At 52.1% G+C, this 16,910-nt stretch overlaps 1 protein-coding gene and 1 pseudogene across 1 annotated transcript; one reads left to right on the top strand and one right to left on the bottom strand.

Annotated features, from left to right (window-relative positions):
• Positions 1–400: 400 nt before the first annotated feature.
• Positions 401–2,551, bottom strand: LOC136538565 (protein WHAT'S THIS FACTOR 9, mitochondrial-like; annotated as a pseudogene).
• Positions 2,552–2,780: 229 nt separating this feature from the next.
• Positions 2,781–5,636, top strand: LOC136538564 (putative cyclic nucleotide-gated ion channel 9). The gene is made up of 2 exons (XM_066530515.1): positions 2,781–2,903; positions 3,104–5,636. Exon 2 carries the CDS (start codon positions 3,343–3,345, stop codon positions 5,464–5,466), a length of 2,124 nt encoding a protein of 707 aa, XP_066386612.1. The 5' UTR covers positions 2,781–2,903; positions 3,104–3,342; the 3' UTR covers positions 5,467–5,636.
• The last annotated feature ends 11,274 nt before the right edge of the window (positions 5,637–16,910 follow it).

Below are 16,910 nucleotides of genomic sequence, written 5' to 3'. Positions count from 1 at the left end.
CCTGAGATGCTTTTGGATCTACTGCAGTACTGCAATCATGTTACATACAGGATATATACTAATTCTTGTCTCCCTAATCAAACATCTTAAACCCAAAAATGCACTCGTTTGACTGTGGCAAGTGGACAGAACCTTCTATATCTGGTATCGTGTCACCATATACACCTTTAAACATAAGAGCTTCCCTCAAAGGTATAAATAGAATATGAATGTGCGATAGTGAACTGAATGAATACCAAAACTAAGTGATCGCTAAACCCATAGGTATGAAAATTTGGTAGTAGTTAATTGAGTAAAGGATTTCACCTCTGCAGTAAAACCAAACTATATTATTGATTATATTATACCTAACTGACAACTTCATAATGCAGTAGAGATGGCAATTGTTGTCAACCCTTTAGATGAGTAACTTAGGTGAAGCCACCGTGATACAACAATAGAGGATACACTTGAATGTCACTAAGTACTTCACATTGAGTTAAACAAAAACATGTTCTATCTTCTAATAGGGTTTCTACCTGTCACCAGAGTTGATTGTACATCTGTATTTCTGTGTTCCCTGCACATTCATGCAGTCCAAGTCCAAACAAAGAGATGTACAAGCACCTCCCCTTGAAGAGTGGTTGCCAGTTCAAAAATCAATGAGCCTCCATATCCTCATCAACATCGTCATCACTCTCGTGATCCTCGGACGCAACACCTGCTTCCATGTCCTCTTCGTCCACCTCGTCTTCGTCGTCTTCATCATCATATCCCTCCTCATTTTCATCATCCTCCCGTATGGCACCAAACTCTTCCCCAATGTTTAGTTCACTGCGACTACTCCTTTGGTCTTTGCCCTTGCCCTTTCCAACCTCCTCCATCCCCATATGCATCAGATGCAGATACTGATACCTTATCCCCATCATGGGGTGCTTGTCCACAAGCATATGCCGCCGGTATGATTCCATGAGAACTACTGTCTGTGTCCTCAGCTTGTGTGACAAGTAGAAAATCCCAGGGTGCCTAGCCACCATCTTCCTGATGATGGATAAGTCTCTGTGGTCTTTGTGGGGGGCTGCAGCAGCAGACAGCAGCATGGTGGTGTGGTCTTGCTGCCCATAGGACAGCATCCTTGACTGGATGACACCCTTGACTAGAGGACAGCATATTAGCATCTAGGACTAGCATATCCTTGACTAGAGGACAGCATATTAGCATCTAGGACTAGCATCTAGGACAGCATCTTGATATATGCTTGGCTGGCTAGCAGCCTATAAATATGTATCCCCAATCTTTCAGGTTGGCATGACATTAAGAAGTAAACCAGAAAATTGTTCCAACTCCTAATGTTATCCTCTCTCAATGAGAGTAAAAATTCTGTCACTTCCAAAAGTGAGAATTCAGCGACTAACACCTGAACCCGGTGGCAGCCGCAGCGCCTCCCCAAGCTTGAACAGCACCTCCTTCTCCATCTTCTTCCCCACCGTGAGACTCAGGACCTCGTGCAGCACCGCCACGGTACTCTTCTCCGTGATGTCACTCCTTGGCGCCAGGTGCGACCCATCCTCATAGGGCGAGATGTACGGTAGCCTCTGCCACTCGTCCAGCCATTTGCCACCTTCTTGTCGGGCTCGAATCCTCTGGGGAACGAGAGTGGGAAGGCGACCGCGTCACCGACCTTGTAGCCGCCGGTGCGCTGCGCGTAGGCCTGCATCGCCGGCACGGCGAGGTCCTTCCTGCAGCAGACGAGCTCGAGGAGTGTCACACCGGACGGTGGTGCCACGCACAGCGAAGGACACTGAAGGACAAGGAGAAGTCGTATTCCGTATTAGCTTAGCGTATTTATGCATTACGTTTTCATTTACGAACTGTTATGTGGGACTAACAAGCACATAAGTGCTGAACCCTGTAAATCGTAATATCAGTAAGCTAAGGCAGAGGGGTTTGCCCTGCCCGCTTCCTCGCATCTGTGCTTCCCGATTGCTCACGTCCACGTCGACGGCGACTCGCCGGCGGCCAAGGATGTGACAAGGAGGCTGCCGTCCGGGGAGAGCGCGAAGTAGTCCGGGTAGTTGGGGAGCAGCGAGCGTTGGAAGTCCGACGCGAGGCCGAGGTCGAGCCGGAGGCGCGCGACGAGGCGGAGCGGGAGCGCGCGGGAGGGGGCGAGCATGAGCAGCCGAAGCAGGCGGTCCGCGGCGTCGAGGAGGGTGGTGTCGACGACCTGCGCCTCGGCGGCGTGCAGCGCCGAGAGCCGGGGCGTCGGGGAGACCTCGATTGGGTGCGGGGAGAGCGCGAACGCCGAGGGGTATTCCCGCAGGAAGCGCAGCGGGCGGTACGGGAAGGGAATTGAGGAGGGCAGGGAGTGCGGCGGCACGGCGTGCGGCGGCGGCGTGGCGGCGAGGAGCGCGTCCTTGGTGAGGAGGAACGGCACCAGGTGGCCCTCCCGCTCCACGACGTGGTCGAGGGCTCGGTCTCTCACCCACGGCACGCGCGCCTCGAGGAGGCCCCGCGCAGGCACTAGCAGCGCCGCCGGTACACGCCGCGCCCGCGGCAGCGGCAGCAGAGGCATCTCTTCGTGGGGTCTTGGAGAAAAAATTATAAAAATGACGCTCGAAAGATCCCGTTACGACGACACTCGGGTGGACGACGAGTGAATATGGGTGTTTCGAGTCGGAGGCGGCCGAAATGCGGCGGCGAGTGCGAACTGGAAGGGGAGATCGGACGGTCGTCGGTTATGTCTATTTTTAGGTGGGTCGTCAGTCGTGGGTGGGTTGGACCGTGCGGTGCCGAGAGTCTCGGCCCAATTGAGGTCCAGTGGCATGCCGCAACGGCGGGGAGTGAAACGGTGGGCAAAGAGGCAAGAATCTGTCCGTTTGAACGTCTATTGATGCGGCGATTTGGGAGAAACTGCGACCTCTAAGGTGATGATGCATGTTTCAATGTCCATCAACAACAGTGCTTCGTTTTAAACCTGGATTCTTGCCGTTCATCCGGCGAATTTCTCTATGCCCATCAGCGGATTGCACTTTTGATTGTGCAAGAATTTGGCCTTCTGCTACATCGATTAGAAATCCACTCATCTTGGTTTGTCGATCACATTTTTGTTTGGTCTTCGACGCAGGAGAGATGAACGCACTCACGAACTGACCATAATCCTCCGCGACGAAGCGCGAGTGAGCATGGCACGATTGATGGCGACATGATGAATGAATCGAACAGATCCCCTGGAGGCGCCTCCTTCCCCTGCCCCGGAGCGTCGTGCCCGGTTGCGGCAGCTCATCGCCGGCCATAAGCACACGTTCATGCGCATTGCTTCCCTAGGTTCAATTTGACGACGCCGACGCCGACCTTCGGTCCAGGATGTCGTACGACCAGTCGGCTTTCCAGATGGACTACGTGGGCGTGGACGCCGGCGCCGGCGTCAGCGCGTCCCGGCGGCGGTTCATGCCTTCGGAGTCGCTGGCCCGCGGCGTCATCACGCACGGCTCGGCGCAGCTGCGCACGATCGGGCGGTCGATCCGGGCCGGCGCCACCATGGCGGCCGTGTTCCAGGAGGACCTCAAGAACACCTCCCGGCGCATCTTCGACCCGCAGGACGTGGTGCTGGTGCGCCTCAACCGCGCCTTCCTCATCTCCTGCATCGTGGCCATCGCCGTGGACCCCATGTTCTTCTACCTGCCCATGGTGACCGACGAGGGCAACCTGTGCGTGGGCATCGACCGCTGGCTCGCCGTGTCCACCACCGTGGTGCGCAGCGTGGTGGACCTCTTCTTCCTGGGCCGCATCGCGCTGCAGTTCCGCACCGCCTACATCAAGCCGTCCTCCCGGGTGTTCGGGCGCGGCGAGCTGGTGATCGACACCGCGCTCATCGCGCGGCGCTACATGCGCCGCTTCTTCGCCGCCGACCTCGCGTCCGTGCTCCCGCTGCCGCAGGTGGTGATCTGGAAGTTCCTGCACCGGTCCAAGGGCACCGCCGTGCTGGACACCAAGAACAGCCTGCTCTTCATCGTCTTCATCCAGTACGTCCCGCGCGTGGTGCGCATCTACCCCATCTCCTCGGAGCTGAAGCGCACTAGCGGCGTCTTCGCCGAGACGGCCTACGCCGGCGCCGCCTACTACCTGCTGTGGTACATGCTGGCCAGCCACATCGTGGGTGCCTTCTGGTACCTGCTGTCCATCGAGCGGGTGAGCGACTGCTGGAGGAACGCGTGCGACGAGTTCCCCGGGTGCAACCAGATCTACATGTACTGCGGCAACGACCGGCACCTGGGGTTCCTGGAGTGGCGCACCATCACCCGGCAGGTGATCAACGAGACGTGCGAGCCCAAGCGGGACGGCAGCATCCCCTTCAACTACGGCATCTACTCGACGGCCGTCACGTCGGACGTGCTCAAGACCAAGGACACCACCTCGAAGCTGCTCTTCTGCCTCTGGTGGGGGCTGGCCAACCTGAGCACCCTCGGGCAGGGGCTCAAGACCAGCATCTACACCGGGGAGGCGCTCTTCTCCATCGCGCTCGCCATCTTCGGCCTCATCCTCATGGCCATGCTCATCGGCAACATCCAGACGTACCTGCAGTCCCTCACCGTGCGCCTGGAGGAGATGCGCGTGAAGCAGCGCGACTCGGAGCAGTGGATGCACCACCGCCTGCTGCCGCCGGAGCTGCGCGAGCGCGTCCGCCGCTACGACCAGTACAAGTGGCTCAACACCCACGGCGTGGACGAGGAGGCGCTGGTGCAGAACCTGCCCAAGGACCTCCGCCGCGACATCAAGCGCCACCTCTGCCTGGGCCTCGTCCGCCGGGTGCCGCTCTTCGCCAACATGGACGAGCGCCTCCTGGACGCCATCTGCGAGCGCCTCAAGCCCAGCCTGTGCACGGAGCGCACCTACATCACCCGGGAGGGCGACCCCGTGGACCAGATGGTGTTCATCATCCGCGGCAGCCTGGAGAGCATCACCACCGACGGCGGGCGCACGGGGTTCTACAACCGCAGCCTTCTCGAGGAGGGGGACTTCTGCGGGGAGGAGCTGCTCACGTGGGCGCTCGACCCCAAGGGCGGCGCCTGCCTGCCGTCGTCCACGCGCACCGTCATGGCGCTCTCGGAGGTGGAGGCCTTCGCGCTGCACGCCGAGGAGCTCAAGTTCGTGGCGGGGCAGTTCCGCCGCATGCACAGCAAGGCGGTGCAGCACACGTTCCGGTTCTACTCCCAGCAATGGCGCACGTGGGCGGCCACCTACATCCAGGCGGCGTGGCGGCGGCACCTCAAGCGCAGAGCGGCCGAGCTGCGGCGCAGGGAGGACGAGGAGATGGAGGAGGACGAAGGCAGGTCCAACAGGATCAGGACCACCATACTGGTGTCGCGGTTCGCGGCCAACGCTATGCGCGGCGTGCACCGGCAGCGCTCCAGGCGGGCCGTGGCCGTGCCCGAGCTCCTCATGCCCATGCCCAAGCCGCGGGAGCCCGACTTTCGCGACGACTACTAACGTCAGAGTTTGGCGCGCGGGTGCATGTTCTAGTTTTATACAGGGAGCAAGACGCTAAATTCCCGGCGTACGGTGTTCTGCTTCTGCTTGTTGTACATGGGATTTGATTCAACTATCTCACTGATGACTAGTGACTTGGGCGACTTGTATCTGTTGTACTAGCTACTGGAGTAGAATCTTGAGACATTCGCTAGTGTAGTGTTGTGCACCGGAAATCCTTTTTTTTTCCCACGAAAAACACCAGCAAGAATATGTCAGGCATGTACTGACAGAGAAGGATGCACCGGCCACCGGGAAATCATGACTTGATGCTTCCCTTGGGCTCAGGTATTTGCCATAGACCATAGTGCCAGTGTCGGAGCCAAGTAGGAAATTTTGGGCCTTCTCTCTGGTGGTCGAACCCGTGATAAAGTGCGACTGAGCTGAAGAATCGATTCTTTATTATTGATGAAGGATATCATTAAACAATCATTTTTTTGTGGTTGACAAAGAAGAAGAAGAAAAAAGGCAAGACAAAACTAAATTCATTCTCCGGACCGTGCTTGAACACTTAAACTCTTACATATATGAAAGAGAGTAGTATATTATGTGTAACAACCCAAAAATCAACACACCAAAAATCACAACTACAAAATTTTTCTTAAAAACCCTCGTGTGATGATGAGTGACATTGTAGGAGCCAACCCTAAGTGTTGCATTAGAAGTAACCCAACTAGACAGTTTCATGAGCATGACATGTCATTTGTTATCAAGTGTATTTAATTACTGACAAATGAAACATAGCTCACATTGTCAACTCAATAGTGATTTGGGTTTTCATTTATTTTATGTTATGTCTTAAAACTCCTTTAAAGAAAACACCATGAAGAAATTATGACTCAAACCAAAGGATAAATATTTAAAAAGGAAAAACTAATCCTATTTATTGTATAACAAAACCACCCCATTTTTGTTATACAAAATAGCAAAATAAATTCCTAATATATGAAAGAGAATGAAGTGGGCCACATAACCAAAGACTCCAATGAATAAGGTGCACCAAATTAGAATTCAAATTTCAAACCAAATTTAAATTCAAACAAAGGAGAGGAAAAAGAAAATAGAAAACAGTAAAGAAAAGAAAAAGGGGAGAAGGACACGCAGCTCAGGCCTCGCAGCCCAGCTTCTCGGCCCGCCAGCACAGCCCCGCCAGCGCGCAGCAAGCCGGTCCAACACGCGCAGGCCCAGAGGCCAGCCCCGCACGCCGCTCACGCCCCGCGCCTCCCCGCCTTCGCTCGCTGTCGCTGCCACTGGGCCCCGCACGTCAGCCGAGCGCTGCTCACCCGCGCCCCCTTTCTCTTCGCCCGCAGTCGCTTCCAACGGACCCCGCATGACAGCCCTCCCCTGCTCATCTTCCTCGCGCTCACGCTCAACCGCCAGCCGACTGGAGGCCGACAGCGATGGCAGAGCGGGCCAGGGGGTCACGCCCGGACCATGGCCTTGCCCCCCTTGGCGCCACGCCCACGCAAACTCCGTGCCAACCACCCACGCCCCGCAATGCCGCTCGATGCGCTCGACGCAATCCCCAGCCGTCCGCCTTGGAGCTCGGAGCTCCGGCTATAAAGCCACGGCCTCGGTTGCCCTAGCGATCGTCCCATCGCCCGCCACCACTTGGTGGCCATCCACTGCGCACCCGAACCAAGGGAGGAGGGAGAAAGGGGAAGGAGAGGGGGAAGCGCCGAAGCCGCTGCGGGGGGGAAAGAGATCGCCGGAGCCAAAGACGACGCCGTCGTCTTCATCACTGACGCGGGCAACGCGGCACTACACGGCTTCCGGAGCTACACGGCAGCGACTCTCCACCGCGTCACCATCCACTCTTCCACACCACCAACGATGAGCCTCCCGGTCTCCCCCTTGCCGCCGCCGGACAATACCTTGTCTACCATGGCGCTCCACCCCGAGAGCGCAAAGGCTAGGGCCGTCTCCGGTCCGTAGGAACACATGCACCCACGCACACACCCGAGACCACACCGTGACCACCCCACCGGAGCCCCGTAGCGCACCCGCGTGCCTCGTCGTCATCTTCATGGTCGCCGTGGCCACCGAGGAGCCCCTAACGGCCACCTTGAAACCGAAGCCCCGCCTTGAGCCCTGGACGCTTTCGCCGTGCACCCACGGATCCGCTGACGCCCACATCTGCCTAGTCGAGCCACCGGAGAGCCTGCAAATGCGACCTCGCCACCGGCGAGCACTGCCGAGCCGCCGTTCGCCGTGGCCAGTGCCTTGGTGAGCCCCGACCGCCACCTATCCCCCACCATCGCAGTCGCCGTAGCCTGGGTAGCCTTTCCCCTCCCCGATTGGGCGCCAGCACCGCCATGAAGGCTCATAGCTAGCTCACCGCCGGTAGGAGCACGACCGCGGGAGAAAAACAGGGGAACACCCCCTCGTCGGCCACCCGCACGTAAACCTGGTGCACGTGAACCACAGACAGAGGGAGAGAGGGGTGGACGTGGCTCACCGGAAGAAGACGCGGTCCACCGTAGACCGGCGCACCCATCCACCGTGAACCGTGGACCACAGCCCAGTGGAGGCCCATGGCCGTGACGTGGCTGCACCACAGCACGCCACGTGTTTGGCCCGGCCCGGCCCAGACCGGCCCAACCCGAAGCCCGTTTGAGACCAGGCCGTATTGATCGTTGACCTAGACCCACCTGTCAGTAGCACAGACACCCTGGACCCACACATCAGATGCTGACGTCATGATGACGTCACGCGGGACCCACATGTCAGAAGCCAGCACAGCCGAGGTGACGTCATGCTGATGTCACGCTGACATCAGCTGCTGACGTCAGCAGCCCAGGCCCCACATGTCAGTGACCCTGACTGTTGACCGTTGACCGTTGAGTTGCCGTTGACCAACGTTTACTTTGACCGGACCCACCTGTCAGTGACCCAATAGCCTTTGGCCCCACCTGTCGGTGTGGATGACGTTGATGACGTCAGCTGGACCCCACCTGTCAGCTCGGAACCGTGATGCTGATGTCATGCTGACGTCAGCAAGCAACGTGGACCAACCACAGCAAGACACGTGTCAGCCCAGGATTAATTCAGCATTTTTTCCATTTTCAGAAATAGATTTAAACTTCGGAAATTCATAACTAATTCATATGACCTCAGAAAAATACGAAACCAGGACCAAAATTCATCTAAAATCGAGCCCTACGCAATGAACCCATGTTTGAGTGCATTTGGCTCTTTTGAATTTTCATTGCTCCTTTGTGCTATTCTATAGACGTCGCTAACGCGACTATAATGCGATCGTTTGCAGACTCGGAGGAGCACCAGACCGACGAGGATCGTGAGTACCATGAGGAGTACGGAGACGACTACACCGAAGGTGCCACATCCCACCCAATTTCGTAGCACCTATTACGCACGGCTAATACAAAATTGTTATTGGTTTACTTTACTGCTACAATAGGACTTGCATGGTAGTATGCTTTCTGGATGGCCTTTATCTTGACGCAACCTTACCCCTGCTCACCCTGCTATTAGGCTAGACACACGCTTGCTGCTATCTTACTTATTACTTCTACTATGTTTGTACTACGTTGATGCGTGGTGGAAACTGGTGTTATCTGAACGATGGGGAGAGTGCTGTGTGTGTGACTTGGGTGTGTGGAGGGTGAGGGTTGTGTCGACCAAGTTGGAGTATACGACGAGCCTGGGGCAAATCTTGCCATGGGATGCTACCTGGGCACCCTGGGAAATGAATACCTGTGGTGGGTAAATGGGATACGAGGTGGTCCTAGGTGTGAACCTATGATGGGAGGAGCCTGGGATGGAGGTGCTGTGGTGGCACAGTAAATGGAACCCTGATGAAGACATTTTGGCTTGGTCATCCTTAAGGACTTACTAGTACTCAGATTCACCGGGAAGCCTTACGTACCACTCGCTCTATATAGTGCAGGACGACCGGACTACTTGGTAGGATATTGCCACTACTGCTAGGTTGATAGCGGACAGTGTAAGGAGGTACGGGGCGTGGAGGATTTCCCCCACACCCTTCCGAGACTTCATGGAGACCTTGTGGACCCGGCTCCTAACTCACAGTTTCAGCCACCCCAGACTAGACTTGGGGTGTACCAGGGCTGAATGGTAGAGTGGCATTATCCTAGGCTAGCAAGCGGCCGGAATCAGCCCAGTTGATGACGGTCAGCGAGGAAGGCGGATCTTGTGGTTATATAAAACCTCTGCAGAGTGTATGGTTGATCGATCGATACATGTGCCGACTTGTCGGCTATGGACCTTTCCTGGGTTTCGCTTAAACTAGATAGAGAGATGAGTCCTTCTTTTCTTCCCCCTAGAAGTGAGTGTTCGGTCGTAGCCAGGGCTACGGGCCTTGAGACAGTGCCGAGAGGGAGTTGACCTGTCGATTGAGCAATAGTATGGTAGGGTGATGGTGTGGAGATGGTGGTATGTCGATCCCGGGATCGAAACCTGGCTCTAGAATGGGAATGGGTGGAATATGTGTGGGAATGGTGTTAAAACTTGACTATACTGTTATATACTTGATATACTAAAATACATAGGAAACCCCAGCCTTATAGGTTCCTTTTGACTATATATCCAACTTGCATCCAATTTCCACAAAGCAATGCTCATAGGGTTGGGAGTGGCCAGTACAAATCGTACTGATAAATTTTAGCATACAGGTTCTGCTGAGGAGTATAGCTCCGAGGAGTTTGATGGTTGAGGGGTTCGTGCCTACGCTCGAGTTTAGCGATCTTATCTTTAAGCTGTTCTGAATGAATGCTACTTTTGATTCCGCCAATGTGGCGATGTAATAATATTATATAATTCCGCACTATTTGTACTCTGATATTATCATTGTATGGATATGATATTCGACTGGGATTTGGGTAATATGATCTACCACGGTCTTATTACACTTCAACTCTGTGGATTTCCATTCGCAAAAATTAGGGTTGTTTCAGTTGGTATCAGAGCCATACTTGACCATAGGACGAAACCCTTAGAAATAGATGATAGAATAGGACATGGACAGCCCTTCTTTCGGTTATATACCGACCCTACATTTATTTTTATGCAAGGCTTATCTATTATTGACCTGCTAACACCTATTCCTTAAAACATGCAGATGGCAACGAATGTCTACTGGCCGCCTCTAGGACCGCTACCTTTGGACCACGCCAAGCTTACCTTCGACTTATGTGAGCTCGGGGGTTTTGCACAGACCCTCTGCCGAGTTCTCGTCACGTTAGGTGTCCCCGATGAGCTTGTCAAGGTCACCTGCACCGGGAAGCCAGCTCAGGAAGGAGGAATCGATGGACCAATTGTCACCTTAGTCGAGTTCCCAGCTAGCACTACCTTACCTTCTATCCCAGCTTCCACCGAGTTGACTATAGAGGACACCGTCGAGGAGGGACTGCGAGCTATCTCGCACAAGGCACTTTGTAGAGTGATGAGGGACCACTACGAGCACCTGAAGACGACAGAGTTCCGTCTACTTCCCCAGGCCCTCGACCTCAGCCTTACCCCTAGTGAGCAGAGTTTCATAGCCGGCAGAGTTATCCTTGCCGAGGAGGACAGATGCCTTCGCGTCTCAGCTATCCACCTACTGGAGCAGGACAGGTACGTGACCCAGCTGGAGCAGAGGAGACGTTAGGACCAGGCCCTCCGGTGGGAGTACCAGGAGCGAGACTCGCAGGGAGCACAGGAGCGAGCTAGTCTACTGGAGACAGTTGCCAAGCTACAGGACGAGTTCAACCATCGTGAGGAGGTCCATAGAGCCAAGGTCGCTGACTTATAGGACAAAGCAGCCGACCTAGGCAACAGGAACTGCTACCTTGACAGCAAGGTCTTGGAGTTGCAGAGAGAGTTGGACGACAAGAAGGCCGAGTTCAACCGCAGAGGAGATAGAGAGAGATCCAAGGGGATTGACATGCTGAAGATCCAATCTCGGAACAAGACCATGACTCAAGAGCTGGAGGAGTTTAGGAAGAAGGCCGTTCGCAACTAGGGTCACCTGATCGAGGCACTCAGGCAGACCGAGTACCTATAGGACAAGTGTGAGAGGACATGGTAGGCTTGGCAGAAGTCTAACAGGCAGCGTCTTAGGGAGATGAAGGGTATGTGGGATCAGCTACCCAAGGAGGTTTGCAGCAAGACGAAGCCTAGGATAGAGGAGTTTGAGTTAGCCCCGACTCGCCTCAACCTAGACGCCTGCCCTACCCTACCTGGAGCCAAGCCTACTAAGGAGCTCGCCGAGGCCTTAAAGTACGTGTCCCAACTTCACAAGTCTGACGAGGAGATCGAGATCGAGAACAGTCGTATCCCAACTGCGGTGTACGAGTTAGAGTAGATGACCCTGCGTGGTCATGAGTCATGTCAGTAGCTTTCGTAAGTTGTATCCCATGATGTACCCCTTATGAGATGTATTATGAGACACTATGCGTAGAACGATTCTCGCACGTCTTCAAGTGTAGCTACTGGAGATGATGCTATGTAATAAAACCCATGTAATGAATGTTTTGGATCTTATTGCATCTTTATGAATCTTATTGCTTCTTTGTAATGAGTGTTGGATAGCATAAATATTTTTCTTTAAATCATAAAAATCATGTAATCATATTGAATTATAAGCACTTATGGCACAAGCACTAAACTCTCTATGATCCGTGTTGTAGATGCTGAACCGCCATTCTAATCGCCTAATGAATCGAGGACGTGCGCCCACCCCTGAACCAGTTGAACCCAATGGGGGATGTGGTGGCAACAACCGTGGCCGTGGCCGTGGCTGTGGACGTGGAGGGATACCCTTCCACCTGGAGAATACTCTGCCGCTTGAGGAGAACATTCCTCCACCACCACCACCAAACCTAGCAGAAGTGATGGCACAGTAGACCTAGCTTCTTGCAGCTCTTGTTGAAGGAGCAAACCATTGCCAGGGAGGTCAGCAGAATGACTTCCAAAGGAAGCTGGAGGGATTCCTGAAGCTAAAGCCACCTACCTATGATGGCACCGACCCTGACCCACTTGTAGCCGATGACTGGCTCAAGGAAATGGAGAAGAAGCTTGACCTCACTACTTTCACCGATGATGAGTGTGTTGGAGCTGCCACACACCAGCTTATAGGTGCAGCACGCGCCTGGTGGGACAGTTTTAGTGATTCCCATGAGGACCCTGCCAACATCTCGTGGGATGAGTTCACCGAAGCATTCACTGAGTATCACATTCCTAAGGGTGTCATGGAGGCCAAAGCTGAGGAGTTCCGCAACATCAAGATGGGAAAGGACAGGGTGACTGAGTACACTACTCGTTTCACCAATCTTCTTTGCTATGCACCTCCCTATGTTGTGAACTCTGAGAAGGAGAAGCTATACTATTATCGCAAGGGACTTAACCCGCACATCAAGCTGAAGTTTGGTGGTATTGAGAGTAACACGTTGTGTGCTCTGGTGGATCGCTGCATCCAGATTAAGAAGGACCATGCTGAAGCTGGAGAAGAGTACAGGGAGAGGAAGCGTAAGCCTAAGGAGTCTCTCCACGGTCGTGATCGCAAGAGGTTCCATAGAGATGCACCATCCAGGGAACGCTCTTGTCACAACAGGGATGACAACCCTGGATCGAGTAGGGGTAGTGGAGGCTACACCGCCAAATACTCCCGCCCTGCTCAGGATCATTACACCCAGGACCGTTATGCGTAGGACCACAACACTCAGGACCGTTCCAACCGTCCCCGCTTAGCAAGTGAACGCCTAGCACAGAACCGCTCCGCACCAGGCACTAGAAACTAGAAGGCACCCGCGCCAACCCCTATAGGCGATACGCCTTTCACCTACTTTGCTTATGGCCAACCAGGTCACAAAGTCGCTGAGTGCCCTCAGAACTCAGCTGCTCAGAAGTCTCAGCTCAAGGGATCTGCTACTCATGGATGTCTCAACCATCTGGACGCTGAGGAAGCACAAGCTGCCCCTGACGTGGTGTACGGTATGTTTTTAGTTAATGGCAACACTGCATCGGTTCTATTTGACTCTGGAGCAACTTGTTCATACATATCATCCAAGTTTGCACAAGAGCATGACCTGCCTGTAACCCCACGTGAAAAGCCTATCATCACCAGCTCACCTTTAGGAGACCTAAAATGCACCCACATCTGTAAGGGAGTGAGTCTTACCATTGAGGGTCTTATCTTTAAAGCCGACCTAACCCTGTTACCTTTCACAAACCTAGATGTCATCTTAGGTATGGATTGGTTAACCATTCATCGAGGTATCATATCATGTTCACCTAGATATGTCCAAGTGACCCACCCATCAGGCCAAGTCATTAGATGTGAACCCCAGTCTGGAAAGTCCACCTCTATCCTATGTGCCCTTAAAGCAAGTTCAGAATCACAAAAAGAGGAGAAGACAGTTCATGATGTGCCAGTAGTCAGAGACTATCCTGATGTATTCCCTGAAGAATTACCGGGTATGCCACCAGACCGTGATGTAGAGTTCATCATTGATCTGTTGCTGGGAACGGGACCCATTGCCAAGAGACCCTATCACATGTCAGTTGATGAACTAGCAGAGCTCAAGAAACAGCTTGATGAGCTCATCTCAAAGGGATATATCAGACCCAGTGCTTCACTCTGGGGATCCCCTGTTCTGTTTGTCAAGAAGAAGGATGGCTCAATGAGAATGTGCATTGATTATCGGAACTTAAACGCAGTCACCATCAAGAACAAGTACCCCCTGCCAAGAATTGATGATCTGCTTGATCAGCTTCGAGGTGCCAAGTATTTCTCCAAGATTGATCTCAGATCTGGCTATCATCAGATGAAGATTCAAGAAAGTGATATCCTGAAGACAGCTTTTGTGACTAGGTATGGGCAGTTTGAGTTCACTGTGGTGTCCTTTGGACTCACGAATGCTCCCGCATACTTCATGAACATGATGAATAAGGTTTTCATGGATGAACTAGATAAGTTCGTGGTGGTATTCATTGATGACATCCTTATCTATTCACCCACCGCTGAAGAACATGAACATCATATGAGAACTGTGCTCGAGAAATTAGCCCAACATCAGCTCTACGCAAAGTTCAATAAATGTGAGTTTTGGCTACAGGAAGTTGCCTTCCTAGGCCATGTACTATCAGCTGAAGGTGTCACAGTTGACCCAGCCAAGATTGAAGCTGTGAAAGAGTGGGATCAACCCTGTAATGTGACAGAAGTCAGAAGTTTCTTGGGATTGGCTGGATACTATCGCCGATTCATCGAAAACTTCTCCAAGATAGCCTATCTAATGACCAACCTTCTGAAGAAGACCAAGGAGTTTGAATGGACGCTCGAGTGCGAACAAAGCTTCTAGGAATTGAAACAGAAGCTTACCACAACTCCTGTACTAGCATTGCCTGATATCGGCAAAAATTTCGTAGTCTATTATGATGCATCCCATCAAGGACTTGGTTGTGTATTGATGCAAGATGAAAGAGTGATAGCATACGCGTCTCGACAGTTGAAAGAACACGAGAACCGTTACCCTACTCATGATCTTGAGTTAGCAACAGTTATGCATGACCTAAAGATCTAGAGACACTACTTGATAGGCAACAAGTGTGATATCTATACGGATCATAAGAGCTTGAAGTACTTTTTCACTCAAGAAGATTTGAACATGAGGCAACACTGTTGGCTAGAGTTGATCAAGGACTATGACCTGGAAATTCACTATCATCCGGGAAAAGCTAATGTAGTCGCAGATGCTCTCAGTCGCAAGAGCTACTATCACACTTTGATCACTGAATCCATACCACCTGCGCTCAAGGAAGAGATTGATGATTTCCAACTTGAGATACTACCGCACGGCTTGTTGAATGAGCTTCGCATATAGTATGATCTCACAGAACGCATCCGTCAAGCTCAGAAAGATTGTGAAGAAATTGAATATCTTCGTGGTCTGATGAAACTAGGCTATAAGACCAACCACCATGAAGATGAATAAGGAACCATCTGGTTCAATAACAGAATCTGTGTTCCATCTAACCCAGTGCTACGAAAGGAAATTTTGTCAGAAGCTCACGATTCTAAGTACTTTATCCACCCTGGAGGTTCAAAAATGTATCAAGATTTGAAGAAACACTTTTGGTGAAAAGGCATGAAGACAGACATTATAGGACATGTGGCATGATGTGACACCTGTAATAGAGTCAAGGCTGAACATCAAAGGCCTACAGGGTTGCTAAAGCCTCTTGACATTCCCGAGTGGAAGTGGGAGAGCATATCCATGGATTTCATAGTTGGATTGCCCTGTTCACATAAAGGCAATGATTCCATCTGGGTGATTGTTGATCGCTTGACCAAGATTGCTCATTTTATACCAGTAAAGACCAAGACCAATGCCGAAAAACTAGCAGATCTATATATTGAGCATATTCTCAGACTGCATGGAGCTCCCTCTAGTATTGTATCTGATCGTGGTCCTCAATTTGTGTCCCGATTCTGGGAAGCTCTGCACAAATCCATTGGAACCAAACTTGATTTCAGCACCGCTTACCACCCACAGATAGATGGACAGACAGAACGAGTAAATCAGATCTTAGAAGACATGCTTCGCGCTAGTGTACTAAACTATGGCTCTGATTGGGAGAAATGCCTACCCTATGCTGAGTTCTCTTACAACAACAGCTACCAAGCCAGTATTAAGATGTCACCATTTGAAGCTCTATATGGCAAACCATGTAAGACACCTCTGATGTGGTCCCAACCGGGAGAAAGATTGTTATTTGACTCTGTCAAGATTCAAGATGTCGAAGAAGGAGTTGCTTAAGTGAAGGAGAACTTGAGAATTGCTCAAAGTCGATACAAGAGCTATGCTAACAAAAGAAGAAGAGAACTTGAGTTCAATGTGGGGGACTTCGTCTATCTCAAGGTATCCCCGCTGCGTGGAACTGTCAGATTCCATGTGAAAGAAAAGCTTGCCCCTAGATTTGTTGGCCCATACAAGATTTGCAAGAGGATTGGAAAGCTCGCCTATGAACTTGAGTTACCCGAGGAATTGATGGGTGTACATCCCGTATTCCATATCTCACAGCTACGCAAGTGTTTAAGAGTACCCAATGAAGTAGTTCCAACTGATACACTTGACATTCAAGATACACTTGAGTATAAAGAACATCCTATCAGAATTCTGGACAGAGATACCAAAGAGACCCGTAGCAAGACTATTCCTATGTGCAAGATCCAATGGAGCAATCACACAGAGAGAGAAGCAACATGGGAAAAAGAGTCTAACCTCCGGCTACACTATCCTTATCTTTTCAAAGAGTATGTTACGCTATAATCTCAGGGATGAGATTCTGTTAAGGGGGTAGGACTGTAACAACCCAAAAATCCACACACCAAAAATCACAACTACAAAATTTTTCTTAAAAACCCCCATGTGATGATGAGTGAT

Source organism: Miscanthus floridulus, chromosome 2, assembly GCF_019320115.1.
Source record: "Miscanthus floridulus cultivar M001 chromosome 2, ASM1932011v1, whole genome shotgun sequence".
In the NCBI taxonomy this organism is placed as follows: Eukaryota; Viridiplantae; Streptophyta; class Magnoliopsida; order Poales; family Poaceae; genus Miscanthus; species Miscanthus floridulus.
Note: the sequence above shows the minus strand (reverse complement) of the source record. Positions and strands in the feature narration are given on the sequence as shown.

Coding starts and splice junctions, on each gene's coding strand:
- LOC136538564 (XM_066530515.1), top strand. CDS start 3,343: ATGTCGTACGACCAGTCGGCTTTCCAGATGGACTACGTGGGCGTGGAC.